Genomic DNA, 23,569 nt, shown 5'->3' with positions numbered 1-23,569 from the left:
AGTGAGAAAAAAAGTCATATTAATTTCTCTACATGTATGTTGCCTATTTGCAGACTTATAGTTGCCAGGAATGTTAGCAAGAGATAAAATGAAATTTAAGTTTAAAAGAATGAAAGGGAAAAAAACATGGAAACCAAAATCAAGTCAAGCAGTTGTAAGAGAAACATTTTGTTTCTGTTTCCAGGGCTTGAATTCCTGGAGCCAGCAAAAGTCTTACGAGCTGGCCGTCCATTAGGGGATGAGCCCAATCGTTGTACTCAACCTACTTGTGACAATCAAAATCTTGTTAAGTCTACCTGTCCACCTGGGTACTCCCCTGAGCCGGGCACCAGACAGTGTCGGGGTAGGCGCAGAGTTCGTCTTCCGATAGATTATGGATCACTGTGTAATGCTTTTGTTTTAGGGAAATACTGAATTCAGGCTTTCTTTCTGAAATGTCTACTGCTTCATTGAAAAGCTCTTACTTAGTTTTAGGCCGTATGATTTGTTTGACTTTTGGTACACATTTTGGTATTTTATTTGTGTAAAAATTGAATCTTATTCACATTCTACTTGCATATAAAACCACATAGAACAACAATGACTCTTGTTTTAAGGGCTATGCACTACTTGCTTTTTAGGAAAATATCTTTATCTTTACTTTAAAATAAACAGGCCTCAAGCATCTCAGAATTTAGAATAACCTCAAAGAGGTATATGTTTTACCTCTTACACTTGTATCGGGATGGACATTATTGTCATGTGAGCTTTCTCTATGTCTAAAACTCTTCTCTATCGTGTTGATATGAACGTTGAGACATCATTTATTGCATCATAAAAGGTCATATTAGCTCATACCATCGCACCACTTCTTGTCACCTAGCCCTGATGTATTCTCCAGTTCTGATATTTTCTTATGTCATCAATTTTGTCACTGTAAATACTCGCATAGCTTAGCATTGTTGTCTTAGTATCAATATGTATATGATAAAGGGGAAGAAAACATAAAAATGATGCCAAAATCAGATGAAAGAGCGTCAAAACTTATTTGCAAATATGATTGTTAATATTTTTTTGGATTTTTTTTTTCAAGAGAAAAGGGTGTTTGAAAATATTTTGTATACGGTGCGTATTTGGGACCAAATTTTGGTATTTAGCATTGTTGCATAATAATTTTCTAAATAAAGATGTGATGCTTGTCTAATAACTTTATTTGAATGTAAATTTTTGTTTATATCAAAACATTAGCATTTAACCTAAATTATGATAATATTTATGAACATATTAAAAATATAAATATGATCCAAATTCAGGTTTAATGCATTTGTTTGCTGAAAAGAACAAATTCTAGTGCAAAAATATTTATTAAAATATTTATATAACATCCTCATTTATGATTATTAAACAAAGGCTACAAACACCAAAAGGTGGTCCCAAATAACCACCATACAAAAATTATTGTCAAGTGTCTTTTTCTCCTTAAGGAAAAATCGGAAAAAATATTGAAGACCACATTTAGGAATAACTATTCGCACTCTTTCATCTGAACTTAATATCATTTTTATGTTTTCTCCACGTTTAACATGGATTTATGTGCTCATGGAGCATCGTTGTTTTCATGAATCACCTACTCTAAATCCTCCACTAATTCGACCACTAATTAGACCACAGTGACGGCACATGTTTTGACATATTAGCGGAAAGTTATCTCATCAGGACAATAACGTTCTTTTTATAATGTCCATGAAAATTCATTTATGCCCCAATCTAAGAAATAGAGTTAAGTCTTCATAAGCTTACGAGTTATTGTTTTCAAACTGCATTTAAAGTTATTGCCCGAATTTGTTGAGGAGGTGCTAGTGATGTTTCTAATCACACACCAAAGGTTGAAAAATTAAGATGTTTTGATGGGGTGGGGTGGGGAAAGAGAAGAGGCATGTGTCTTGTTTTTTCCTCGGTGCCAAAACTTATACGAATCATTTGACATGCATATGTTTCGTGTGAGTGTTTCTGTTTATTAGTTTGTGAGACATGTTTGAATGACTGATTCAAAAAGAAAGGTTAGCTTTTATGGACATATATCGACGCCTAAAATCCTACAAAAAAGATTCAGACTAAAATGTGACTTGAAAGCAGTGAAAACTGTTCAAATCAGTAATCCCTGAGCAGTGAGTTTGCCTGTTCAAAGGCAGATCTCAATTAAGCAGGATTGCTGTGTACCTAGCAACGGATGAAAATTTAGTTTCATATTTTTCCTTACCTTTCCTCTACCCACGAATATAAAACGCGAATCAAATGAAATGTATAAACTAAGACAACTTTGATCATGCTCAGGGCCTGGTTGTTCAAAACTGGTGTAAGACTTAATACCAGATTTAACTTTTCGAGTCGTCCATTTTGTACTTGGCCTACAAAAAATTGTGTACCAGGATATTGAATGTGAACTAAAACTGCTGCCGTTATACTGTAACTTTGGAAAACAGCATTGGCTGCGGAGTTTGGCTAAAATTTTGAATGTAAAACATGACTTAATACCAGTATTAGCTAATGCACTTTTGAACCCCTGGGCTCTGAAGCAAGAGTGAAATTAAGAGATGAGCAAATCTTTGAGATTGTCGGTGTACTTGTACTTGTAGATGTGGACGAGTGTGCTCAAGGCCAGAGGTGTCAACACAACTGCACAAACACTCCAGGCAGCTACAGGTGTATCTGTCCCCCTGGTTACCGTGTCCATGCCAACCAGAGGACGTGTGTAGGTAAGGTGTTTGGAAACGCAAGCCAAGTGCATCCATGTACTGTATCTAATATACAGAAGTTAAGTTCAGGTTTAACAGGAATTTTCGCGAAATCTTGCAATAAAATGCATGCAAATGACTGGTGAGAAAAGCTTCTACTTTCAATGCTCTATTTTGAGCATTGAAAGGAAGTCATTCATTTTTTTTTACTAATTACATGTAAGGCTTAATCCTTGGTACAAGGGGGCATATAAGTTCCTACTGCATAAGCATTTTCATGAGCAGTTTAACTCAGTTAGGGTTTTGTTCTAATAAGAGGCTGGATTTCACCGTTTACGTGTCACTATTAACCAACTATCACGTTGTCTTTGTTGATCTGGTTTTACTCGCTATACTGTAGCCTTTTATATCTAACTCCATGGACTGCCAGAATTTTCCTATGTCCTGTTGGATTTCTTAAGATGAAGTAGCACGAAAGATTCCGTTGATCTGTGTGGAAAGAAGTAGATGGGTTTTACGCTCCAAAGGGCATGACCCCCAACAGATCTATGACAGTAACCCGTGTTCATCTTGTACCACAGCACAGAGAGTAAATCCAGAGCAGCAACTACGGTGTGGTACATGTAGTTGGGAAATGGCCATACGTAACCGGTGAAATGTGTCTTGTCATTTTACATCGCTTACGGTTTTATTCTGTCCGTTCTTGTAAATTCTTCAAAAGTAGTAATTTACAATAGTCACTATTCTAAAAATTCAATGGCTTTGCTATATGTAGCTAGACAGTCAATAAAAGTGCGGTGGTTTTCTACCAGCCGTCCAAGTTTGTGATATCTTTGGCCCTTCTGCCTCGACCTAGAATGAATTACGATTTTCCAGAGGTATGAGAGTTGCCTGCTGACGTTTCTTCTTTAGAACATTGCTTTGCTTTCCATCGACTTACCTGTTTCCTCTGCCTACAAAGTCACTTGGACCAACTTGGAAATAAAGTTAACTTCGCCCTGTAAGGCTTACTAAAAAATAGACTAATGGATTATTGCTTACTCATGTTTTCTTGTGTTGGCCAGACATTGACGAATGTCAAGAGTTGAAGATAAAGTGTGGTCCTGAGAAGATGTGCTTCAACCGCAGAGGAGATTTCACCTGCATTGACATTCCATGTCCCCGCAACTACAAACGAGATCCTCTCACAAAGTAAGACTTTTAACAGATTTTGTAAGAGGCTGGTACTCCTCATGCCTTAGTTTTTCGAGAAAAGACGCGTTTTTGCCCAACAGTGTTTCAGTACTGGAAATGTATTTAAGTTTTATTGCACTATTCAATTCTCAGAGTGTTCTGAATCTTTTTGTCTAACGCTTTCTAAGATAAGGATATGTCTTTCGTTTTCAAGAATATGCTGAAATATGAAGTTGTGATTTTGAAACAGTTTAACGTGAACTTAACAAGAAGGCATATTAACAAAAACTATACCACATATATTGCTGACGATGTGCTCTTCTGGAATTTCAGTTATTGCGTTCTGGAGTGTGAAGACTCCAACGTAGCCTGCCCACTCAACTCTAAATATGCGGACGTTCTCCAGTTTAAGACCTTGGCTCTTCCCAGCGGTATCCCAGCATATCAAGATCTGATTCGTCTGATCGCTTATAACCAATATGGAGAGCACCTGCCAAAGACAACCTTTAACATCATAGAAAACGACCGTAAAATACCTTTCCAGATTCGCCTGGAGAACGGCAAAGGTGTCGTGTTTACATTACGGCCGTTGGAAGATGGGCAGCACTACAGAATTAAAGTGAGAGCCCAGTCATACGACACTGGCCAAGATGATATCCAGTACCAGACCACCTTCATCATCCATATAGCAGTCTCCGCCTATCCATATTAATTCGCTGTTATTTATCAATCTGTGAACTCTAAGAGTTCCGTGTGGCTTGGGAAATGGTTTTCTTTTTAGGGTAGGGGTTAGCAGCACAGCGCCACATATTTGGGACCAGTCTTTTGTGTGTTATTTTGTGATGCCTTGTATACCCAGCTTATGGTGTAGCTTATGCCTTGTAGTTATCACACTAAGGGAACATGCAGGTTTTGGTGGAGATTGGTTTTGCACATATGGTTCATCTGGAGTTGGATGTGACACCAAATTCATACCAACAAAGTATTAATCAGAAATGTTCATGGTGACTATCGAAGGTGAAAACATATCCATCTGGCATAAACTGATACAGGTGGTACGGTCATGATTTTCTGTTAACTTTCGCTATAGCCTTGTGAGTCTTGAAGACTTGAAACTAAGTCCCAATAATCTTGGCATGGCCATCAGATAATTTTTCATCTTTACCCCCATTGTCAGCTCTTCAGAGTATTAATCACTTTGCTTCACGGCTTCTTTTTTTTTTAAAAATTATACTGTTGTTTTCAATTCATTTGCCTTCAAGTTTTATTTTGATCTCCAAAGGTCATGTTGTAAAATGTCAGTCTTTCTCATTGCTGTTAATGTTGAGTTCGTGTGACACTGTGTTAAGTCTGCAAATTTCCTAAATTTGGCAGTTATTACATGTGTATTAACCATGTACATTTCGAGTGACCAGCGCAACGTGGCTCTCTATGATTAAGTAAACAGGTGCTCCTGCATATTTGTAACGTAAACGTAAGTGAGACATAACTTAAGCCGCAGTGGATTCGTAATCCCAAAACTTGCCTGTAACAACTACAGGATATTCATAGAAACAAATCTCACTTGACCAAGAGCTTGTGATCTCTAGACCTTAAGACTCTGTCACATAGGCCAAAACTGTGATGCCGACACGTACTACCATTATGATGTATCACTCTTGCTGTAGACCATAGCAACACTTTCTAAAGATTTGATAAAGATTGTTTTCGTTCATGGAATGTTGCTGTTTTCTATGGTTTTCTCCGGAAAACCGCTCCAAAGTTACCGCTTAGAATAAACCTTGCTTCCCAACTTATTTACGTTCAGATCGCTACATCCACTTACCTGTAAATCGATCCTTGGTATGCGAAGTTAGGAACATGACCAACCGATCTCAGAGGTAATGTTCGTCAGACTTATTGTCAAGACAGCGGTAAATATCCTAAAATTTCGTCCATAAGTTGCTCATTTTGCCTGATTCTAAGAAAAGAGGGATTGAGGTTTGTTTCCAAAGAAGACAAAATCCTACCGAAAAAATGTCTTTCAACGCCATAAGTAATATCTCATGACATTTATTTACCTCTCAAAATGCACTGTTTCGAGCGAAATTTTAGGTCATACTGATAGCTCAGACTGTCGTCCACAATTAACCCACCAGTCTGACGAGGACAGTGTTCTGTATCTAGTGATGTTTCTGGTTTTGTAAACTTCAGGAGCCGCCTTTTTGCATCCCTCTTAATTTCTTCTTTTCCCAGAACAAAAGTGTACCGACTTTGAAACATGTATTCTCTCCTTACTCATAACTTCCAATGGAATTTCAGTCTGTATGAAAAAGAGGTGTGTTAATTGTGATTTGATCCGAGCAATAAAGAGCAAAATTTAGAAAAAAGTTTCCTTGCCGTGTTTTTACCTACATATTTAAGATAACCTAAACAACTTCAGTGTCAGTTTACCGAAACCTTGTCAGTTTTGGGGTTTTAGGGATATTACGTTATATTGTCATCCATCCACATGTATGATACATTTGCCTATAGCTATATGATACTTTGTCTATGGCTGTACTATTCAGATAAGGCCCTATTTTGCTAGTTTAAGATGTTTTCATATGTTATTATCATCACTAAATATGGTGCATTCTTCTTATTAATCTGGTTTGCGATAGGTTCATATTCATGAAAGGATATCAGAAATTTCGGTAATAACATGAAGTTAATAAAACTAACTACTTTGGGAATGTAGAAGTTGAGTCGTTTATTTACGTTTGTTATACGATATAAAAATGTGATTTTGAACGTCGCTTGATCTAGGTGTCCTTACAGACGTGAAAAATAATACATTTCGCCAGCAGGATATGAATGATATAGCAAATTTCCAAAAGAAAGAAATTCCAAAAGGACTGCTTGGTATGTTGCAGTTGGGTAGCTGGCGGTTGTTTCATGGACGAGCATTGTTCTCGCCGACGGTTTGAATCTAACAGTCTATTGTTTGGCGGCTGTGGCTTTACGTCAGGGTATTTGTTAGGTTATGGTGCGTGTAGCTGAAGGGATGTGATTTACTGCATGCAGTCCGATTAACTTCACCTATAATAAGTGATCAGATGTAAATCCCTGGTGTATCCTACCAATATGATATAAAGGGGATTCGAACCTCTGTATAGGTTTATGGCATGGATATAAATGAAAGAGCCACTACTATGTCCACTACCTACTCGACAGTGAGCCCCGCCAACTAGAATAGTTTGTTCCATTTTTGACCGTGATATGTTTTTGTTGGCTCCGGTTTTCTGCCAGGCTCTCAAACAAAGTCTCAGACCGTATGTGGGAAGGTCTGCCAGGGACGTGCGGATGGTCATGGGCTTCCCCGGGCTCTGCCTGGTTTCCAACCACCATAATGCTGGTCGCCGTCGTATAAGTGAAATATTCTTGAGCACGGCGTAAAACACCAATCAAATCAATAAATCAAACACAAAGAAGGAGTACGATGGTGAGCCGTAGGGCTACGGGGCGGGGTACGCTGCTACTTTTAAGGCATACACATGAACAGTCGGGGAAAAATCTTAATCGAGGTAAATTAGCCAATTTGAGGATTGGATTTCAGGACTACCTGTGTGCCAACTACCACAATGTCGTCGATGCTCCAGTTTTACTCTCTATGCTGTAGTATGTTATACTGACTCTCACAAAAATTAGTTTGCTGCTCATATTTTAATTTGGAAACACTAACTGAACTGATAAAATACGTACTGTGGTATATACTAACTGGTGATTGGCTTTTTCAAAATGTTGATGTGCAGCAGGCATTCAGAACGTTAGGCCAACAGCATTAACTTTGTTCACTTTCCCACAGTTCTGTTTTGGGAATGAAACAAAAGATGCCCCACCAACTTCTCTTTCGGGGAACCAACCACCGACAGTTTTGGTTCGTCAACAGAATCGTTTTACCTTGAATAAGTCCTCAAATTTCGAGAGTTGTTAGGGAATGGATGGATCCCGCACATGAGGCTTCGAGACCATGAAGCGATCTTAGACTTAGGTCAGAATTTCAAATCACGTTAAAATATATATTTCTTGCGTAACAACGTAACGTAATTCTTGGTACGTTATTGTAAAACAAATTTCAACTAAAATAGCGAAAAGGAACATATCAAATTCCATGATTGAAATTTTGACTGAAGTCTAAGATCTGTTCATGATCCCGGGGCATGTCCCATCACCCTTTCTAGTGACAACGTTACTTTTCATTACATTTCCTAATCTAAGTACTAATCCTAATTTCCTAAGTACGGTGTTTTACGCCGTACTCAAGAATATTTCACTTATACGACGGCGGCCAGCATTATGGTGGGTGGAAACCGGGCACAGCCCGGGGGAAACCCACGACCATCCGCAGGTTGCAGGCAGAACTTCCCACTTACGGTCGGAGAGGAAGCCAGCATGATTTGGACTTGAACTCACAGTGACCGCATTGGTGAGAGGCTCCAGGGTCATTACGCTGCGCTAGCACGCTAACCGACTGAGCCACGGAGGCCCCCGGGAGAACCGTAATTCAGGTCAAAAGTTGTGTGGAGCATTTTGAATTCCATCCTTTGTGATGTATGGGTAGACAGGTAACGTAGTACTCGTGTACTACTGCTACTCCAGTCTGGGCCCGAGCTGTTATTACGCGGAAAAGAGGTATACGCCACTGGTCCCCATTTTTCATCCGGAACCCATGGCGAGACTGTCTTAATGGCATATGAGGTGTCCTGGTTTCGTTCTGATCACCCAAACCGAATGTAACACCAATCAATCTAATAAATCTGACATCTGACATTCTTTGATGTTTTATCATGGTTTATTTTAGAAATGAATAACACATATGCAGACCGACTTGCTTTGTTGAGCAAAAACAAAATTTGTTTCACACGAAAGTCCTTACTCTGGTCGAAAAAACACATATAGCTGATGCCATACCTGATTTGTAAATCATAAGCTCTTAACACTTGTAAATAACAGGTTCTGTTTTAATCGCAAGCACGATAGACAGTGCACTGGAAGCTTTGCTCTTCTGGCAACTACGTAATCGACAAAAAATAATCTTGAAAAACGTACTATACCCTCGGCATGTTGGTAGTATGGAGATGCTTGTCTCGAAATTTGTCTTAACTTTTGCTTAATTTTTGAACATTTTAGTTTGTTGCTTTCTAACAAACTTCCATCATCGTGTACTGAGACTTCATATAACCTTTCAAACAAATTTCTGAAAACCAAAAACTATATCTGTATTTCGTTAACAGGGAGCATTTCCAGTCTAAAGCATATTGCTACCAAAATGTGTAAAAAACTGATTCTTTGACGCCACGCTGTTGTGTTGCTGAAATACGTCTTTCTTTTACAAGCATTAATACTCAGAAACAGTGACGTGTTAAAGAAAATAATACAATAGTACATGTGCACTATTCGGACAAACCCCATTACGTTAGCTTTGCAATTCCATGGACGTCGTTTCCTATAATCACACAGTTTGTATTAGCCCCACTCGGGGTGGATTGTGAAGTGCCTTGGGATAAACCCATGTGGCCTAGTGTACACAGAACTCCAGTTGTTCACGGGGTCAGTGTGCTGGTATTCCGGCAAGTGGTGCCACGTGGTCTCCATCCAGCGATTCTTCCGCGATTGCGGACTCAGAAGGCGGAGGTGTTTCAAACTCGAGTGTAATTCGGTTGAACGAGATGTTTTCTGGTCTGGCCTTGGAGTTGCTAAGGAACGCGCTTCCTTATTCCTGGAAGGGAAAAATAATACAATTACGAATAATTCATAATTTAAGGTGATTTTTCAGCTGATTAGGGTTTGTATATAACTGAACACTTTATAAGCAGCAAAATTGTAATGTTGACTTCAAAATTGTATGAATATAGCCTAGGAGCTTTATAAATACTATGGTGGTGCAATATCGTAAGCTTTAAATGATCATCAGGAATTGTCCATGTATCTTAGGCCATAGTTCTATCCTGTCTGGAACGCTATCAAGCTTTCCTTTGTCATATTGTGTTTAAAACTTCTCTGAGAATAGCATTACTGGTATTCAACGTAAAATAACAAATTTAAGTGAAAGGACATTGTTTAGCAGCACATCTCCCTGAGTACTCACCCTTCCAGAGCGTGAATGACATCTTGCAGACGTGCCGATTGCTCAGCTCCAGTGTGTCCGATGAGTTTGGTTCCAGTCAAGGACTTGAAGAAATCAAGTGCCACAGCTCGATCTGAAAAAAAGATGATGTCCGATAAAAGATTTGCTTATCACTGTTCATCGGCATATCAAGTTGCATACCTGTTTCGATACGAACGAGAAGGTTGTGAATCAGTTTGATCAACGAGACATGCTTTTGGAAATTCGATGCTGGAAAGTTCAATCTTTTCCTGACTGTAATTCATAAAGGGCTTACACCTCAGTAAGGTTATCTTGAAAAATTGTTATTGCTTTGCACCACATCTGCAATCCCACAACTGTATCGCGTGCAGTAATCTTGAATGAATCACTGAGGGCTTCATAGATATGTACGTTGACAATCTTTCAAGTGTTGCTCTATTATTTATTTAAGATGGTCATTCAGAGCACATGATGGCTTAATGCATCGAAAACATGTCAACACAACTGTGGCGACAAGTTATCAGGTCAAGTGCACTCCTGTGTTAAATATAGAGGTTGATATTAAAACTATGAAATGGTTTAGATGTCGCTGAAAGAATCATGTAGCGATTGAAATCATCGAAGTTCGACACCTAGCAATCATGTTTACTGTATATATTGACGCTGTTGTCATCTTTAATTTCCTTTTTTCGTGATGAAGGAAACATTTTCACGTGTAGTCGATGGAAAAAGTCACAAATGAACGTTGGCTGTGAATGCATGCCATAGACGGCCATGTTGCATTCTTACGAGAGGATGTATAGCATCGTTGCACTCAATGGACATTCTTTCATTTTTACATTAGCCACAATAACCAAGATCTTACGTGTTTAGTGACGTGAGTTTTATTCCAATATGACATACTACAGCATAAACTAGTGAAACTAGAGCAGCGACGACAATGTGTAGTTGACAAATGGTCCGTGAAATCGGGCCTCTTGTTAATTTACCTTAGTGATGGGTTTATCCTGTGCCACTTAAACATTGCTTGGTGATATATAACGTCAATCTCTGTGAAAACCGATTTTCTTGTCGCTTTCTTGATTAGTTAGTTTGAAACTGATTACATTCATTCGCCAAGAACATTGCTCGTACTTTTCCGTCATAATTGAAACCTGTTGACTACATCCGTCGTCGTTTCTTATGTTACATACTTTTTTAATACTTCAGTAGCTTCTGTTTGACGTCGTTTTGGGAATTGTCCTTCTGGTTATTGACACGGAACGTCCGCCATGGTTGACGGCTGGTATACGGATGTCCGTCAGTCAGATTGGGTATAGTAATAAACCCATTTTGGTGACATTTAAGATGATCATTCCGGTATTTACTGTCCTTTAGTCCAAGGAAAGACGGGAGGTTCCAACTAAAACTCACCCTTCTCAGAGGCTCCTTTTAACCAGTTGGCGATCGGTGCCTGTACATCTGGCTGAACGCCCTGTTTTACGGCGTGCTCATCTTGATGCTTCTTTTCTGCCATGCGCAGAATCTTCTGGATAGTCTTCCGGTCGTCCAATGGCGCTCTTTGCAGTATGTCGTCTGCTTTGTAGACAGCGTGCGGCTGGAAAACATTCGATAGCTCCTGTGGACAGAAATGGAAACAGTGTTTTAAGTGTGTTACATCAGCAGTGACACATAAAAAATAAATAAGAGTCATCCGATTCAACTGGCATAAAGAATCTTGAGATAAGAGTTGTTCACTTTCCCTATTGGCCGCAGAGATTTTCCATTAATCATTGGAAAGATTATCATCACATTTGGAGTAGTCTCCCTTGCACACTCACCTGTGGACCAGGCTCTCCCAGTCTGGAGCGAGCTGAACTTCTTACTGAGCGTCTAGGGGATAGGCTGCCGTCCCTTGTCGCTGTCCTCCTGCCACCGCCTGGGGCCGCTGTGGACTTGGATCTCCGGTGCCCCAGCATTGGCACTGAGAAGAAACACCAATATATAAACATTATTAAAGAGATAGCTGTTCATTTGTTGACTTGGGTTAGCATTGTTGCTTAGACGCAACTCTGGTAAGGTTTATTAATAGGCTAAGCAGAGAGGAAACCACGAATATTATCTGATTAAATATCTTTCAGAAAGGCAGATCATCGTCTGCGATACTCACAGCAAAGGTTAGAAGGGAAGTCCGAATGTAAAGTAATTTGGCACTAAACTATCTAATCTATTGTTCATTTTTGCCATTACAACAGTATTGTGATTAAACTGGGCCTGATAACATACCACCTACGCATTGTAGGAGAACTATGGTCAATTCAACTTGGCCCTGTGTGGTCATTGTGCTGGAAAATATACTATATAAAATCAGCTAAGAAAGTAAGGGTCCTTTGATCCTTCAGGTTGGATTTTGGCAAAGCGGAGTCGGATATTGAAGTAGGAATATATTATCACACTGTGCCCTCTGGGTGATGCGTTTTGTAATCATAACCTTCACGTGACTTACATCTAGATGGTGATAGGCCGCCCTGTCTGGATCTCAAATCAGCTGATCTGCGGCCAGAAATCTGAACACTTTCCACATCCTCGCACAACGCGTCCATTTTCTCTGTTGGGGTATAGAGTGAAAAGACAAGCGGCTGTAATATGTGACCTCATTTGCCAATGTATCTTATGAAACACATGCTTTAACACCTAACCTGATTTGTTTTCATTATTTTGGGGAATTCACTTATAAACATAGCCAAGGGAAGTATTTCCTTCATTACGTCAGGATGTTCTTACAAGAGCAAATCTCCAGCCATATAGGCCAAAAAGGAATGTATATGCACACTATACGTGTGTAAAAATTCGATATCTGTTGGGCATACAATTTGGTCAGGCTAGGATGCGAATGAACAACAAATAGTCCGGAAATAATAATTCCTTATACAGGTAAGAACTCACTTGAGAATGGTATGTCAATATCCTGGTTCAAGCGTTTCGGGACTTTCCAGGCGGAAAACATCTGTGAAATGAAGCAAACAAATAGGCGATGTACATGGTGTATAATCGCGTATACGATTCATGTATGTATGCTTACTTGGATAGTAATGCCAAACACTGGTCAATCTGGCTTGGACGTGAGTCGTCAGTGCTCAGGAAAAAGAACCCCTTATGGCGGCTTCCTGAAGTGTATAGCTGGACTCAAGCTATACAGTTCTGCCTTAAGCGAACCAGCGCGATGCGGTAGTGGCACTATAGGGGCTATGCTCCCGTGGTCGTATGCCCATGTGCACCGTTCAACAACATCGTAATCGAAAATTGATCGCCGGAAATTTTCTGTCCTGATTTCGTTTGACCTGTCGATGCTACTGATTGCACTATAGACGATGTACCCTGCATTATACAAATTTATCGATAGGAAGTTTTTTAAGAACCATTATTTTTTAGAATATGGGGATGTTTCTAGAGTCTCTTAACTTCCATCCACATATCTACATGACACTCACCGTGCCACCGAAATTTTAGAAACCTGAAATGATCCCGAAATTATACACGTAGAATTGGAATACTTTGTCATTCCCTGTGTGTCCACAGTAATAAAACATAGCCCTCCGGCAGAAGAATAAAGTTTTCGGAAAAATTTTAGAAACTTTTAATATATGTATATGTATGTAAATATAGATATACATATAAGCAATAGCTTGTGAAGATAAAGCTTAAAGCTTTGAGGAAAAAGAAAAATCTAGATTTAAATATTTAAATATCTAAAAATGAAATAATTGTGTAAATATGAAATAATTTTATATTAAGTTAGTAAAATATGAGCAAGGGCTGTATTCATTGTGTTGAGTATTAACATTGCGGTCACCAGGTATAGGCTATAATCTAGAGGATAATCTATTGGTCATGGAAAAGATAATCCAAAGGTCATGGAGAAGATAATCCCTTGAACAGACCATATAAATCCTTGATTACAGACCATATAACATCTTTGTTACTGAGTATAAATTTCCTTCGTTACTAAGCGTACAGTCCCATGGTTACTGGACATACAATTCCTTGGTAAATGGGCCTAAAACTCCTTGGTTACTGGGCATACATTTCCTTTGTTGCTGAGTTCCTTTGTTAATGAGCATACAATTCATTGGTTACTGGGCATCCAGTCACTTGTTGCTGAGCATACAATTCAGTGGTTATTGAGCATACAGTTTGTTGGTTGCTGAGCATACAGTTCCTTGGTTGCTGAGTGTGGTAAACGTATCAATTTGTGCTATGACGTAGGTGTTACGTGAAGCAGGTAGGAATGCTGGGGACCGCCAGACAGGAGCCAAAGCGGGGACACTGGGCCGTAAGCATCTATAGTCATGCTAACAGAAGTACCTTGTTACCACAATACCACAATGTCTTTTACACAAAGTTTATGTCCCTTCTTTCCCGAATTACATGATTACCGAGCTGCCACCCTGAGTATACAGTTCCTTGGTTACTGATCACACAGCTCCTTGGTTACTGAGCATGCAGTTCCTTGGTTACTGAGCATGCAGTTCCTTGGTTACTGAGCATACAGTTCCTTGGTTACTGAGTATGCAGTTCCTTGGTTACTGAGCATGCAGTTCCTTGGTTGCTGATCTTGAACCTCCTTGGTTACTGATTATAGTACTCCTTGGTTACTGACGTTATAATCCCTTGTGATGAGTAAATAACCCCTCAGTTACTAGGCTTTTAGCCACATGGCTACTAAATAGCCCGTAATCCTGCACGCTAAACCTGTGACTACATGTGTGCCAGAGCAAAGGATTACTAAGCAAGGGATTGCCCAGGATTATTGCAAGCAAAAGGGATGCCAAGGATTACTATAAGCAGGCGGTTACCTATAGCCATTTGCCCTCAACATGCGCGTTAAGAACACATGTTCATTTGCTTGCTTCAAATATGATGGCAGTTTTCCCCCAATGTATTTGCATTCTGTTACAAGCTTTTGGTTACCATATGCGTCTCATGGTTTATGTTTACTATAAACCACGAGTGCATTGTCACTTGGTTGCTCAGCATGTGTTTACGTTGCTGTGAAGCAAGTAGTTATCTTATTATTGGGCACATGCTTACCATACACGTAAGCTGGTAGTTATAGCTGAAGCCACTGAGTTGCCTGGTTGTGAAGCGCCTGTTGTTACCTTGTAATGAGTAGGCATCGCAATGTGCATGGTTACTAAGCATACGGTTGCTAAGCGCGTGATTATATGGTTGCTATGTTACGGACAAGAAGTTTACCTGGATCGCCGGCAGGGGTTCCGTTTTCTCGGATATTGAACTTAGTCTTACATGCGTCTGTTCACAGAAAAGTCATTTGTCATTTTGTAATCAGCGTAATTCTTCAAAAAATAGCATAAATGACCTAAGTGTTATACCCGGTGTCTTACTCATGGTGTCACAGTGAGGCAGCAGAATACAGGTGTTGACACTGAGACTGGCATGTTACAAGAAGACACCGTCGTTACATGGCCAAAATATAATGTCAAAAGCGACGTTAAACTTTAACAAAAATACATGAAAATCAAATGTTATAACTCAGATTTATCTTTGATCGCGATAGACCAAATGACGATGGTCTGATAACCGTTCATCAAGATATCGAACTCCACATGTACACTGGTGGTTCTATCGACCGCTCAAGTCATTTCTTATTTATAATTAATATATGCAGCTAGCTACTCATCAATACCCATACAACTCATTTAGATTACCATCAATAATTCATTTATAACAAAAAAATAATTTATTTATTTATTTGAATACGATAATTTTCATAAACACTGAAATCGCCAATTTTTGAAATACAGGTTTCACATAGTGTGAAACTCTATATATAGTGTGTACTCTATTCCTAAGCTGTGTCACCATACTGTCCTACGTGCTTTGGCAATATAAATGTACTTGCGGTGGTCTTAACTGGTCATATGCTGTTATTACAATATAACTGGTCAAGAGCCAACATCGACATCGATATTGGAATAGATTAGATTTATGCGAATAATGTCAAGGGTGAGATTTAGGCATAATAATTCAATAACGGTAATCTGAGATTTCTCCGATCCGTGGGTGGTGATTTGATGTTGTCTTTTTGAATCTATACATATTGTTTTCTTTATCAGAAATAAAAAAAAAATAACCATCTATATAAATAAGCCGCGCTTTCCCTCATTAATAATTAAGAAATCAGTAAATAAGATATTGAATTAACTCAAAGATTATATATCCGTTTGTTTATTTGGTTGGTGTTTATTTCGATAAACAATATTTTTCCTAAAGGATGTGAAGTTTTATAAATTAAGTCCTGCTATGCCTAATTGCATTCGGCAAGTGTTTTCTAACAAAGTAATACACACCACTGGTGTACCTCTAAACTTATATACTTACACCGAGGGTAACATACAGCACTGGTGTATCTCTAAACTTACATACTTACACCGAGGGTAACACAGAGCACTGGTGTACCTCTAAACTTATATACTTACACCGAGGGTAACACACAGCACTGGTGCACCTCTGGACTTGCGTACTTACACCGAGGGTAACACACAGCACTGGTGCACCTCTAAACTTACATACTTACACCGAGGGTAACACACAGCACTGGTGCACCTCTGGACTTGCGTACTTACACCGAGGGTAACACACAGCACTGGTGCACCTCTAAACTTACATACTTACACCGAGGGTAACACACAGCACTGGTGCACCTCTGGACTTGCGTACTTACACCGAGGGTAACACACAGCACTGGTGCACCTCTAAACTTACATACTTACACCAAGGGTAACATACAGCACTGGTGCACCTCTGGACTTACATACTTACACCGAGGGTAACACACAGCACTGGTGCACCTCTGGACCTGCGTACTTACACCGAGGGTAACACACAGCACTGGTGCACCTCTGGACTTACATACTTTCACCGAGGGTAACATACAGCACTGGTGCACCTCAGGACTTGCATACTTACACTGACGAGTGTGCTATTACCTCTGGCTTTCATATAATCCTGTAGGTATTCACATCATCTCAGAACCTCTGAACTTACATACCAGTATACAGTTCTAGGTTCTCCCGCATATTTACCTTCGTGCAAACTTAGATGACCTTACAAGTCACCCTGTCAGCTATAGGGTGATCAGTTAAAACTCTACCATCGAGTGCGATCCGTAAAGACAGGGTCTATTTGTACAACCCATGTGCCAACATGATACATGACACCTGATCATATCTGGTAAGCGATCTTCGAGGAGGTAAATTAGACTTGGAGATTTGTCCTATATATTTTAACGGTGTGTGAGCGTACAGTGAAGTGAGCAAAATCATATCGACTATTGCCGTCCCGGTTTGTGACGTCATTGTTGCTTATTTCCAAATGCAATTTTTCGAATACTCGCTTCACTAAATGATCGGCAATTCACAAGACAGCATGAAGTAGCTATCTTAAGAACGTTTGTGGAGAAAAGACATGGAGAGACAGCCAAAGATTTCTTAATAGCTGTATAGTCTTTAGAGACTGGACTACATTTCCATCAAATGTTTCCAGTTACCAACCCCATCACAAATACGTGGAATGTTGTAAAACAGTTGAGCAATACTGTGCTTTAATCTAAAACAACATTTCTGGCTGTTTAACTTGCTACCATGACTTCTGTTGGAGAACCATATTTAAGGTTGACTGGCTGACGTGTGTTCTTGACTCGTAACTATAAGCGACAAATCGGGAGAGGGCTAGTACACAAACAAATAAATCGTTAAGAAATGGATTCGAAATGAAGAGATTTTTTCATCAAATTTAAATTACTTTTTATCCAAATGCTAAAATTCGCATAGAATAAATTAATTAATTAATCAAAGCCACGAATAGACGCTAATCCAAACTGTTAATACATGTACATTCAACATAGAACGTTAATGCGTGGTTGACAAGCTCTGTTGAGATTCAATGTTCACGAAGGGGATATTTGAATAAATTTCATTCCCTAAGCTGTAGGAATTCACATCATCTCAGAATAAAGTTTATTGCCTAAGCAAGCAAAGCGTTACAATTAAACTTGCACTAAAGTTTTACCTGACAATACTCACTTTTAATGGTTTTCCTTTCTACCGTCTTGTTGATTTAAATCTCCACTGTGTACAGGCTTATCGTGGGCTGCCTGTCACACAGACGAGTTTAACTCTCAATACAGTGAGCCTGTAGAGTGTATAGTCCATGCCCAGTACAACCAATGGCCAGGAACTTGTCGCCACTTGCTTGTGTGGCAGTTCATTGGTTTTATACGGCCATGCTTCACTGCCGTAACACAATCCCTTATATTACCAACCAGGTTCTCGCTTTGATCCAAATGCACAATGGTGAGCGTATTATTTATATATATATATGCACATGCCTAATCCTATATGAATTAGCACAAAAGGAAAATGGTTAATTCAAGCGTTTAAATCTGGCTGTTGAGAACCCTCTGTGAACAAACCAAAGGCGCCATGGCCACAACTTTCGCTTTGCCTGATTGATTGCCCTTATATGGTCGAAAGCTTTCGCTTTCACAGTCGCGTGATTGGCGCTATGTTGTCCAAAGCTCTCGATTCCACTGTCCAGGTATATTATAGGGAAACAATAGGTCAATGGTTTTATACTAATATTTGCACGATTAGCCTGCACTTTAAATGCTGCTCCGTGGTAAAAGTAGTACTGCATCGAAAATGTAACATTAACTGAGTTTTCAGTGATGTTAGCAGGACAAAATGAAACCTGTGGGTGACATTTAAAAGTTGACAAAGGGTATATAGGAGTGGAAATATTGCATAAATAGCACTGTATGAAGAACACTTAAAGTCTGTGTTCTTATTACAACGAGAAAATGTCATAGCGAGAAAATGTCATATTGCTTAAACACATCGCCCTAACCAGTACAAGAAGGTAACAGAGTTGAAGCTCGAATTTGGTCATGCTCTAGAGTTTACAATCGGCAAACGGTATTTTCACATAAGAGATAACACTGATCGCTCTGGTGTGGTATAATGTGACTGGACAGTTCGCTATACGTCTGGTATCTTCGGCATGGTGTTACCATGAGGCAGCACTGTAAATATGTTAGCTTTGGGAATGGCCTGCTACAAAGAGACACCGTCATGAAATTACCGGAAAACTGTTGAAAGTGTTGTATAAAATGACTAAATGGGGCTCTACGTCTGGTGTCTTCGGCATGGTGGTACCACGAGGCAGCACTGTAAATATGTTAGCTTTGGGAATGGTCTGCTACAAGAAGACACCGTCATGAAATTACCGGAAAACTGTTGAAAGTGTTGTATAAAATGACTAAATGGGGCTCTACGTCTGGTGTCTTCGGCATGGTGTTACTATGAGGCAGCACTGTAAATATGTTATCTTTTGGCATGACCTGCCACAAGGAGACACACACTATGCTACTCATAGTGATCAATAATGTGACTAAATAGCGCTCCAGTGATGCGGCACTATATATATATATGTCATCTTTGGGAATGACTTGATACAAAGAGACACCGTTGTGAAATTACCAGAGTGCTAAATAAATCCCTGGCAAATAAATAAATTTTGATTACTTTCCAATCAAATATTCCCGCCTTACCTTTGATTTATCCGCTTTCCGTGCTCGTTTCACTCCAAACACGTCCCCCACAGTCTCACGCGCTTCCTCTATCTTAAGTCGCTCCTGAAAACATAACGGTTTTTATCTTTTATTCCTGCATAAACCGTGATCCTGCTGATCGACTCAGCATCCTCGAGGCCTGGTCCCTATGCATTTTTTAAAATGTTATTGTATATTAAATGTGATGACAACACAGCATTTTGAGTAATTCTAGACCTGTGTCTAATCAGTCCAGCTTGGACCGGAAGTCGCCATTACACGGGAAACAGTACGGAATAGGAACAACCCGGACAATTACCGCTGCATCGTCTTCCTTCTGCTTTAGGAACTGACACAGAAGTTCCTCGTTCATACTGGAGTAATGGACATCGTACACACTGTTGTACTTGTTGGCGGACCGCTGAGAAGCCGCAGTCTGGGGGATAACTTTGCCATGGCTCTCGTCATTTATCCTCTTTAGCTGACGTGCTATCCAGTTCCCCGGGGGTACCTTCGGAGGCTGAGATGCCGCCATGATTTAGAAGTTTCTACAAACACAAATATAGTTCCCATAAAGACAAAATTTTAAGATGTAAAGAATTGCTGTTGATTGATTGACACTGGAGATATGAGATTCTGGGTTAAAGTGTCCGACATTTAGTTCACAGGAAATCAAATTTTTATTCACCGTACGGGCATCAAAATTTCAGCTTGATCAGTTTACGTTTGTCTATCTCGATCGCATACAATTAGAAAACATTTCTACATTTAAAATCGCCAATAAAGGCTGAGCCACATCCAAACATTGTCTAAGCGCAGCCATTAAACGTTTGAATGGGCCGAGTCCATAAAGCCAGTTTTGAATAAAGTGGAAATTTAAAATTCGATTGAAACGCCCTGCCGGTATTATAACCTGAACTTAATAATGAACATAATGAAGGCTCGAAAATCTCTTTCTGCTACCTGTACATACACTATACCACTAAGCCTGTCTCTGTAAACATCTAAGTCTGCTGATGCGCTTAAAAAGACGACAAGGTGATATATAAGTATGGACTAGGGCATTCATAACAGGAGACCCCCACCCCACCCTCCTCTACGCCCCTGATGTATTAGATTTATCCCAACACCTGGAATAAAAGACTTACATTATTGAGAGTAGGCCTAAAACCAGAGCAACAACAGCGTTGTGGTAAATTGACAAATGGCCACAACACATATCCACGGTAAAATGCTGTTAAGTCCACGAGAACGTACTCTGGGATCAGTTGTTCAAAGGTGTATTAAAGTAAAGTCATGCTTAAAACTTTATACCAGTCTCATCCTAATAAAAAGTAAATGACACTTTAGTCTGGGCTAAAGTTAATACCCGGCTTAACTGGTAATAGACTTTTGAGCAACTGGGCCCTGTTATTTCATCACACCTACTTCGAGTGGATCACATTACGTTTTTAAAGCAATAGCACTATCATCATTTAATAGATGATTATAATCTGTTAAAGTTAACATAATAATATGGTCTGTGAGTGATGTTACAATGGATTAATGTTATCGCAAGATAATGAGAACTACAGCATATTGTATGAACACTGAAACATGCTGCATGAGGCCTACAGCATAGTTAGCACTGCAGCATATTGAGTACTGCCACATGTTGAGAAATGAGCACTACAGTATACCGATCCCTGCAGCATATTGAGCACTACAATATATAGAGCAATGCAGCATACTGAGCACCACAATATACTGAGCCCTGTAGCATACTGAGCACAACAGTTTATTACGTGAGGACTGCAGCATATTGAGCACTGCAGCATATTGGGTACTGCAGTATATTGAGCACTGCAGCATATTGAGCACTACAGTTTCTTACATGAGGACTGCAGCATATTGAGCACTGCAGCATATTGGGTACTACAGCATATTGAGCACTGCAGCATATTGAGCACTGCAGCACATTGAGCACTACAGCATATTGAGCACTGCAGCACATTGAGCACTACAGTTTATTACATGAGGACTGCAGCGTATTGGGTACTACAGCATATTGAGCACTGCAGCATATTGGGTACTACAGCATACTGAGCACTGCAGCATACTGAGTACTACAGCATACTGAGCACGAAGGATTGCATGCATTGCCGCAAGTTATACTTTGTGGGATACTTAGCATTGCTACATACTGAGTACAAGTGCACATTATATATCGACTCGAGCACACAGCGCATAACATAATCATGGGCTGATAAGCACTTTATGCAAGTACCAGTAACCTCATTTTTGTGTAATGATAAATTCTTCTAAAATTGTAATGACATCTACCACATGGTGGATATCTGATCCTAAAGCCTTTAATTTGAACAAATGAAAAAAAAATTGAAATTTAAACACTATTGGTTATCCTGTTATAGGCTATATGGTGTATTCGTAAATAAAGGTGAATCAATCTCTATATACGATTTCTATTACAGAATTTAAAATCTTCCATACCATGCACTACAGTGGAAAGATTAAAGTATATGTACTTCTCCGATGATTTAAACATCACACCTCTGCACTGTATATGAAGGGCCAATTGTTATACAGTGCAGAATTGCAATGCTCCTAGAATATTTCGCGTGACTTTGTGACGTCATTGAAGACTGTTCACTGCCTCTATTTACACGAATCATAGGAAAATGCATTGGAGATCCATACTGAACCTTTCTTGCGCCTTTCTGGCAGCACTGAAACATTTTCTTATAATGCCCGGACTGTGTCTTTCGTTACATGAATCCATCTTAATTCTTACTTTATACATTTCCTTACTTCATACTGGCTTCCTCTCCGGCCGTACGTGGGAAGGTCTGACAGCAACCTGCGGATGGTCGTGGGTTTCCCCCGGGCTCTGCCCGGTTTCCACGCACCATAATGCTGGCCGCCGTCGTATAAGTGAAATATTCTTGAGTACGGCGTAAAACACCAATCAGGTAAGTAAATAAATAAATAAATAAATAAATACTTAAACGTCGTTTTGGAAACTGGTCTTGCGATTATTGGCCTGGGACGTCCTTTATGGTTGACGATTGCCCGCTATGCCAATGTCTATTTGGATTTAGTTATAAGCATGCTTTCATAAATATTATCACGCAAAACGAGAACTAAAGGAAGATACTTACGAAGGCTTTGTTCTGTTGTACGATACGAGTGTCTTCGGTGAAATTTCGTAATATTCGGCACGACGAACCTATGTTCCACACATTCTTTACGTGTTAACACAGGCTCTGTACATTGCCGTGCTACACTATGTTAAATGTCAAAACCGTTATTATATAGTATAATAAACTGAGCTGGTATTGCTCCAAAAAACACCGGGTACCTGTACAATATTACAGTCCAACGACAAACCAATCTTATATACCAGCATTGTACTAAAATTACCGCTTAGCGCCCCCATGTCAGTAGCCGTGACGACCGACGTGAGGCAATCCCCAGAGTGCTAAGACCACCTAGTACGCCGATTTAAAATCCTTCACGACCCACCCGTAACTGTATAGCTCCTAATTATAATGCTCGGATTATTAAGCTGTGCACCCTAGCAAACGGTCGCATGAAAGATGTATTGAAATATTATGTTGGCATGTTCACAATGACAGGCTTTGTCTCGGCTCAGGCATTATGGTATATTTAATAAGCATAAAAAAAGGTGCAGTTAAGATGTCAAGCTTAAATTGTACTGGTCCGGTAGCCTCTCACCAATGCGGTCGCTGTGAGTTCTCATGCTGGCTTCCTCTCCAGTACTACCTGGGAAGGTCCTACACACTTCGACAAGGAGGAATATCCTACACACTTCGACAAAGAGGAACATCTTACACACTTCGACAAGGACGAACATTCTACAAACTTCGACAGTGAGGGAGATTCTACACACTTCGACAAGGAGGAACATCCTACACACTTCGACAATGAGGGACATCCTGCACA

General features: G+C 39.7%; 2 protein-coding genes across 2 annotated transcripts in view; one reads left to right on the top strand and one right to left on the bottom strand.

Moving 5' to 3' along the window:
• LOC135480935 (hemicentin-1-like) overlaps positions 1–6,595 on the top strand; it is a 114,193-nt gene extending 107,598 nt beyond the window's left edge. The window contains exons 55-58 of the mRNA XM_064760866.1: positions 185–343; positions 2,616–2,735; positions 3,779–3,905; positions 4,221–6,595. Coding sequence (XP_064616936.1) covers positions 185–343; positions 2,616–2,735; positions 3,779–3,905; positions 4,221–4,599 — 785 coding nt within the window. The 3' untranslated portion in view covers positions 4,600–6,595. The remainder of the gene's footprint in view (positions 1–184; positions 344–2,615; positions 2,736–3,778; positions 3,906–4,220) is intronic.
• Positions 6,596–8,700: 2,105 nt separating this feature from the next.
• On the bottom strand, positions 8,701–22,857 carry LOC135480934 (uncharacterized). Its single transcript, XM_064760864.1, has 12 exons — positions 22,765–22,857; positions 19,926–20,154; positions 19,607–19,690; positions 19,067–19,109; positions 16,378–16,421; positions 15,232–15,288; positions 12,922–12,982; positions 12,482–12,583; positions 11,817–11,959; positions 11,410–11,614; positions 9,997–10,108; positions 8,701–9,627 (listed from the first exon to the last, which is right to left on the bottom strand). Exons 2-12 carry the CDS (start codon positions 20,139–20,141, stop codon positions 9,375–9,377), a joined length of 1,320 nt encoding a protein of 439 aa, XP_064616934.1. The 5' UTR covers positions 20,142–20,154; positions 22,765–22,857; the 3' UTR covers positions 8,701–9,374.
• Positions 22,858–23,569: the final 712 nt, after the last annotated feature.

The sequence above is a fragment of the Liolophura sinensis genome, chromosome 13, assembly GCF_032854445.1.
Source record: "Liolophura sinensis isolate JHLJ2023 chromosome 13, CUHK_Ljap_v2, whole genome shotgun sequence".
NCBI lineage: Eukaryota > Metazoa > Mollusca > Polyplacophora > Chitonida > Chitonidae > Liolophura > Liolophura sinensis.
This window is presented reverse-complemented; position numbering and strand designations above follow the sequence as displayed.

Excerpts from the sequence above, each read along its gene's own strand:
- LOC135480934 (XM_064760864.1), bottom strand. The coding sequence starts at position 20,141 with ATGGCGGCATCTCAGCCTCCGAAGGTACCCCCGGGGAACTGGATAGCA. Across the intron at positions 15,289-16,377 it reads TGCTGTATGTTACCCTCGGT|ACGCATGTAAGACTAAGTTC; the intron begins GTAAGTATATAA and ends TTCTGTGAACAG. Across the intron at positions 11,615-11,816 it reads TGGGAGAGCCTGGTCCACAG|GAGCTATCGAATGTTTTCCA; the intron begins GTGAGTGTGCAA and ends TTCTGTCCACAG.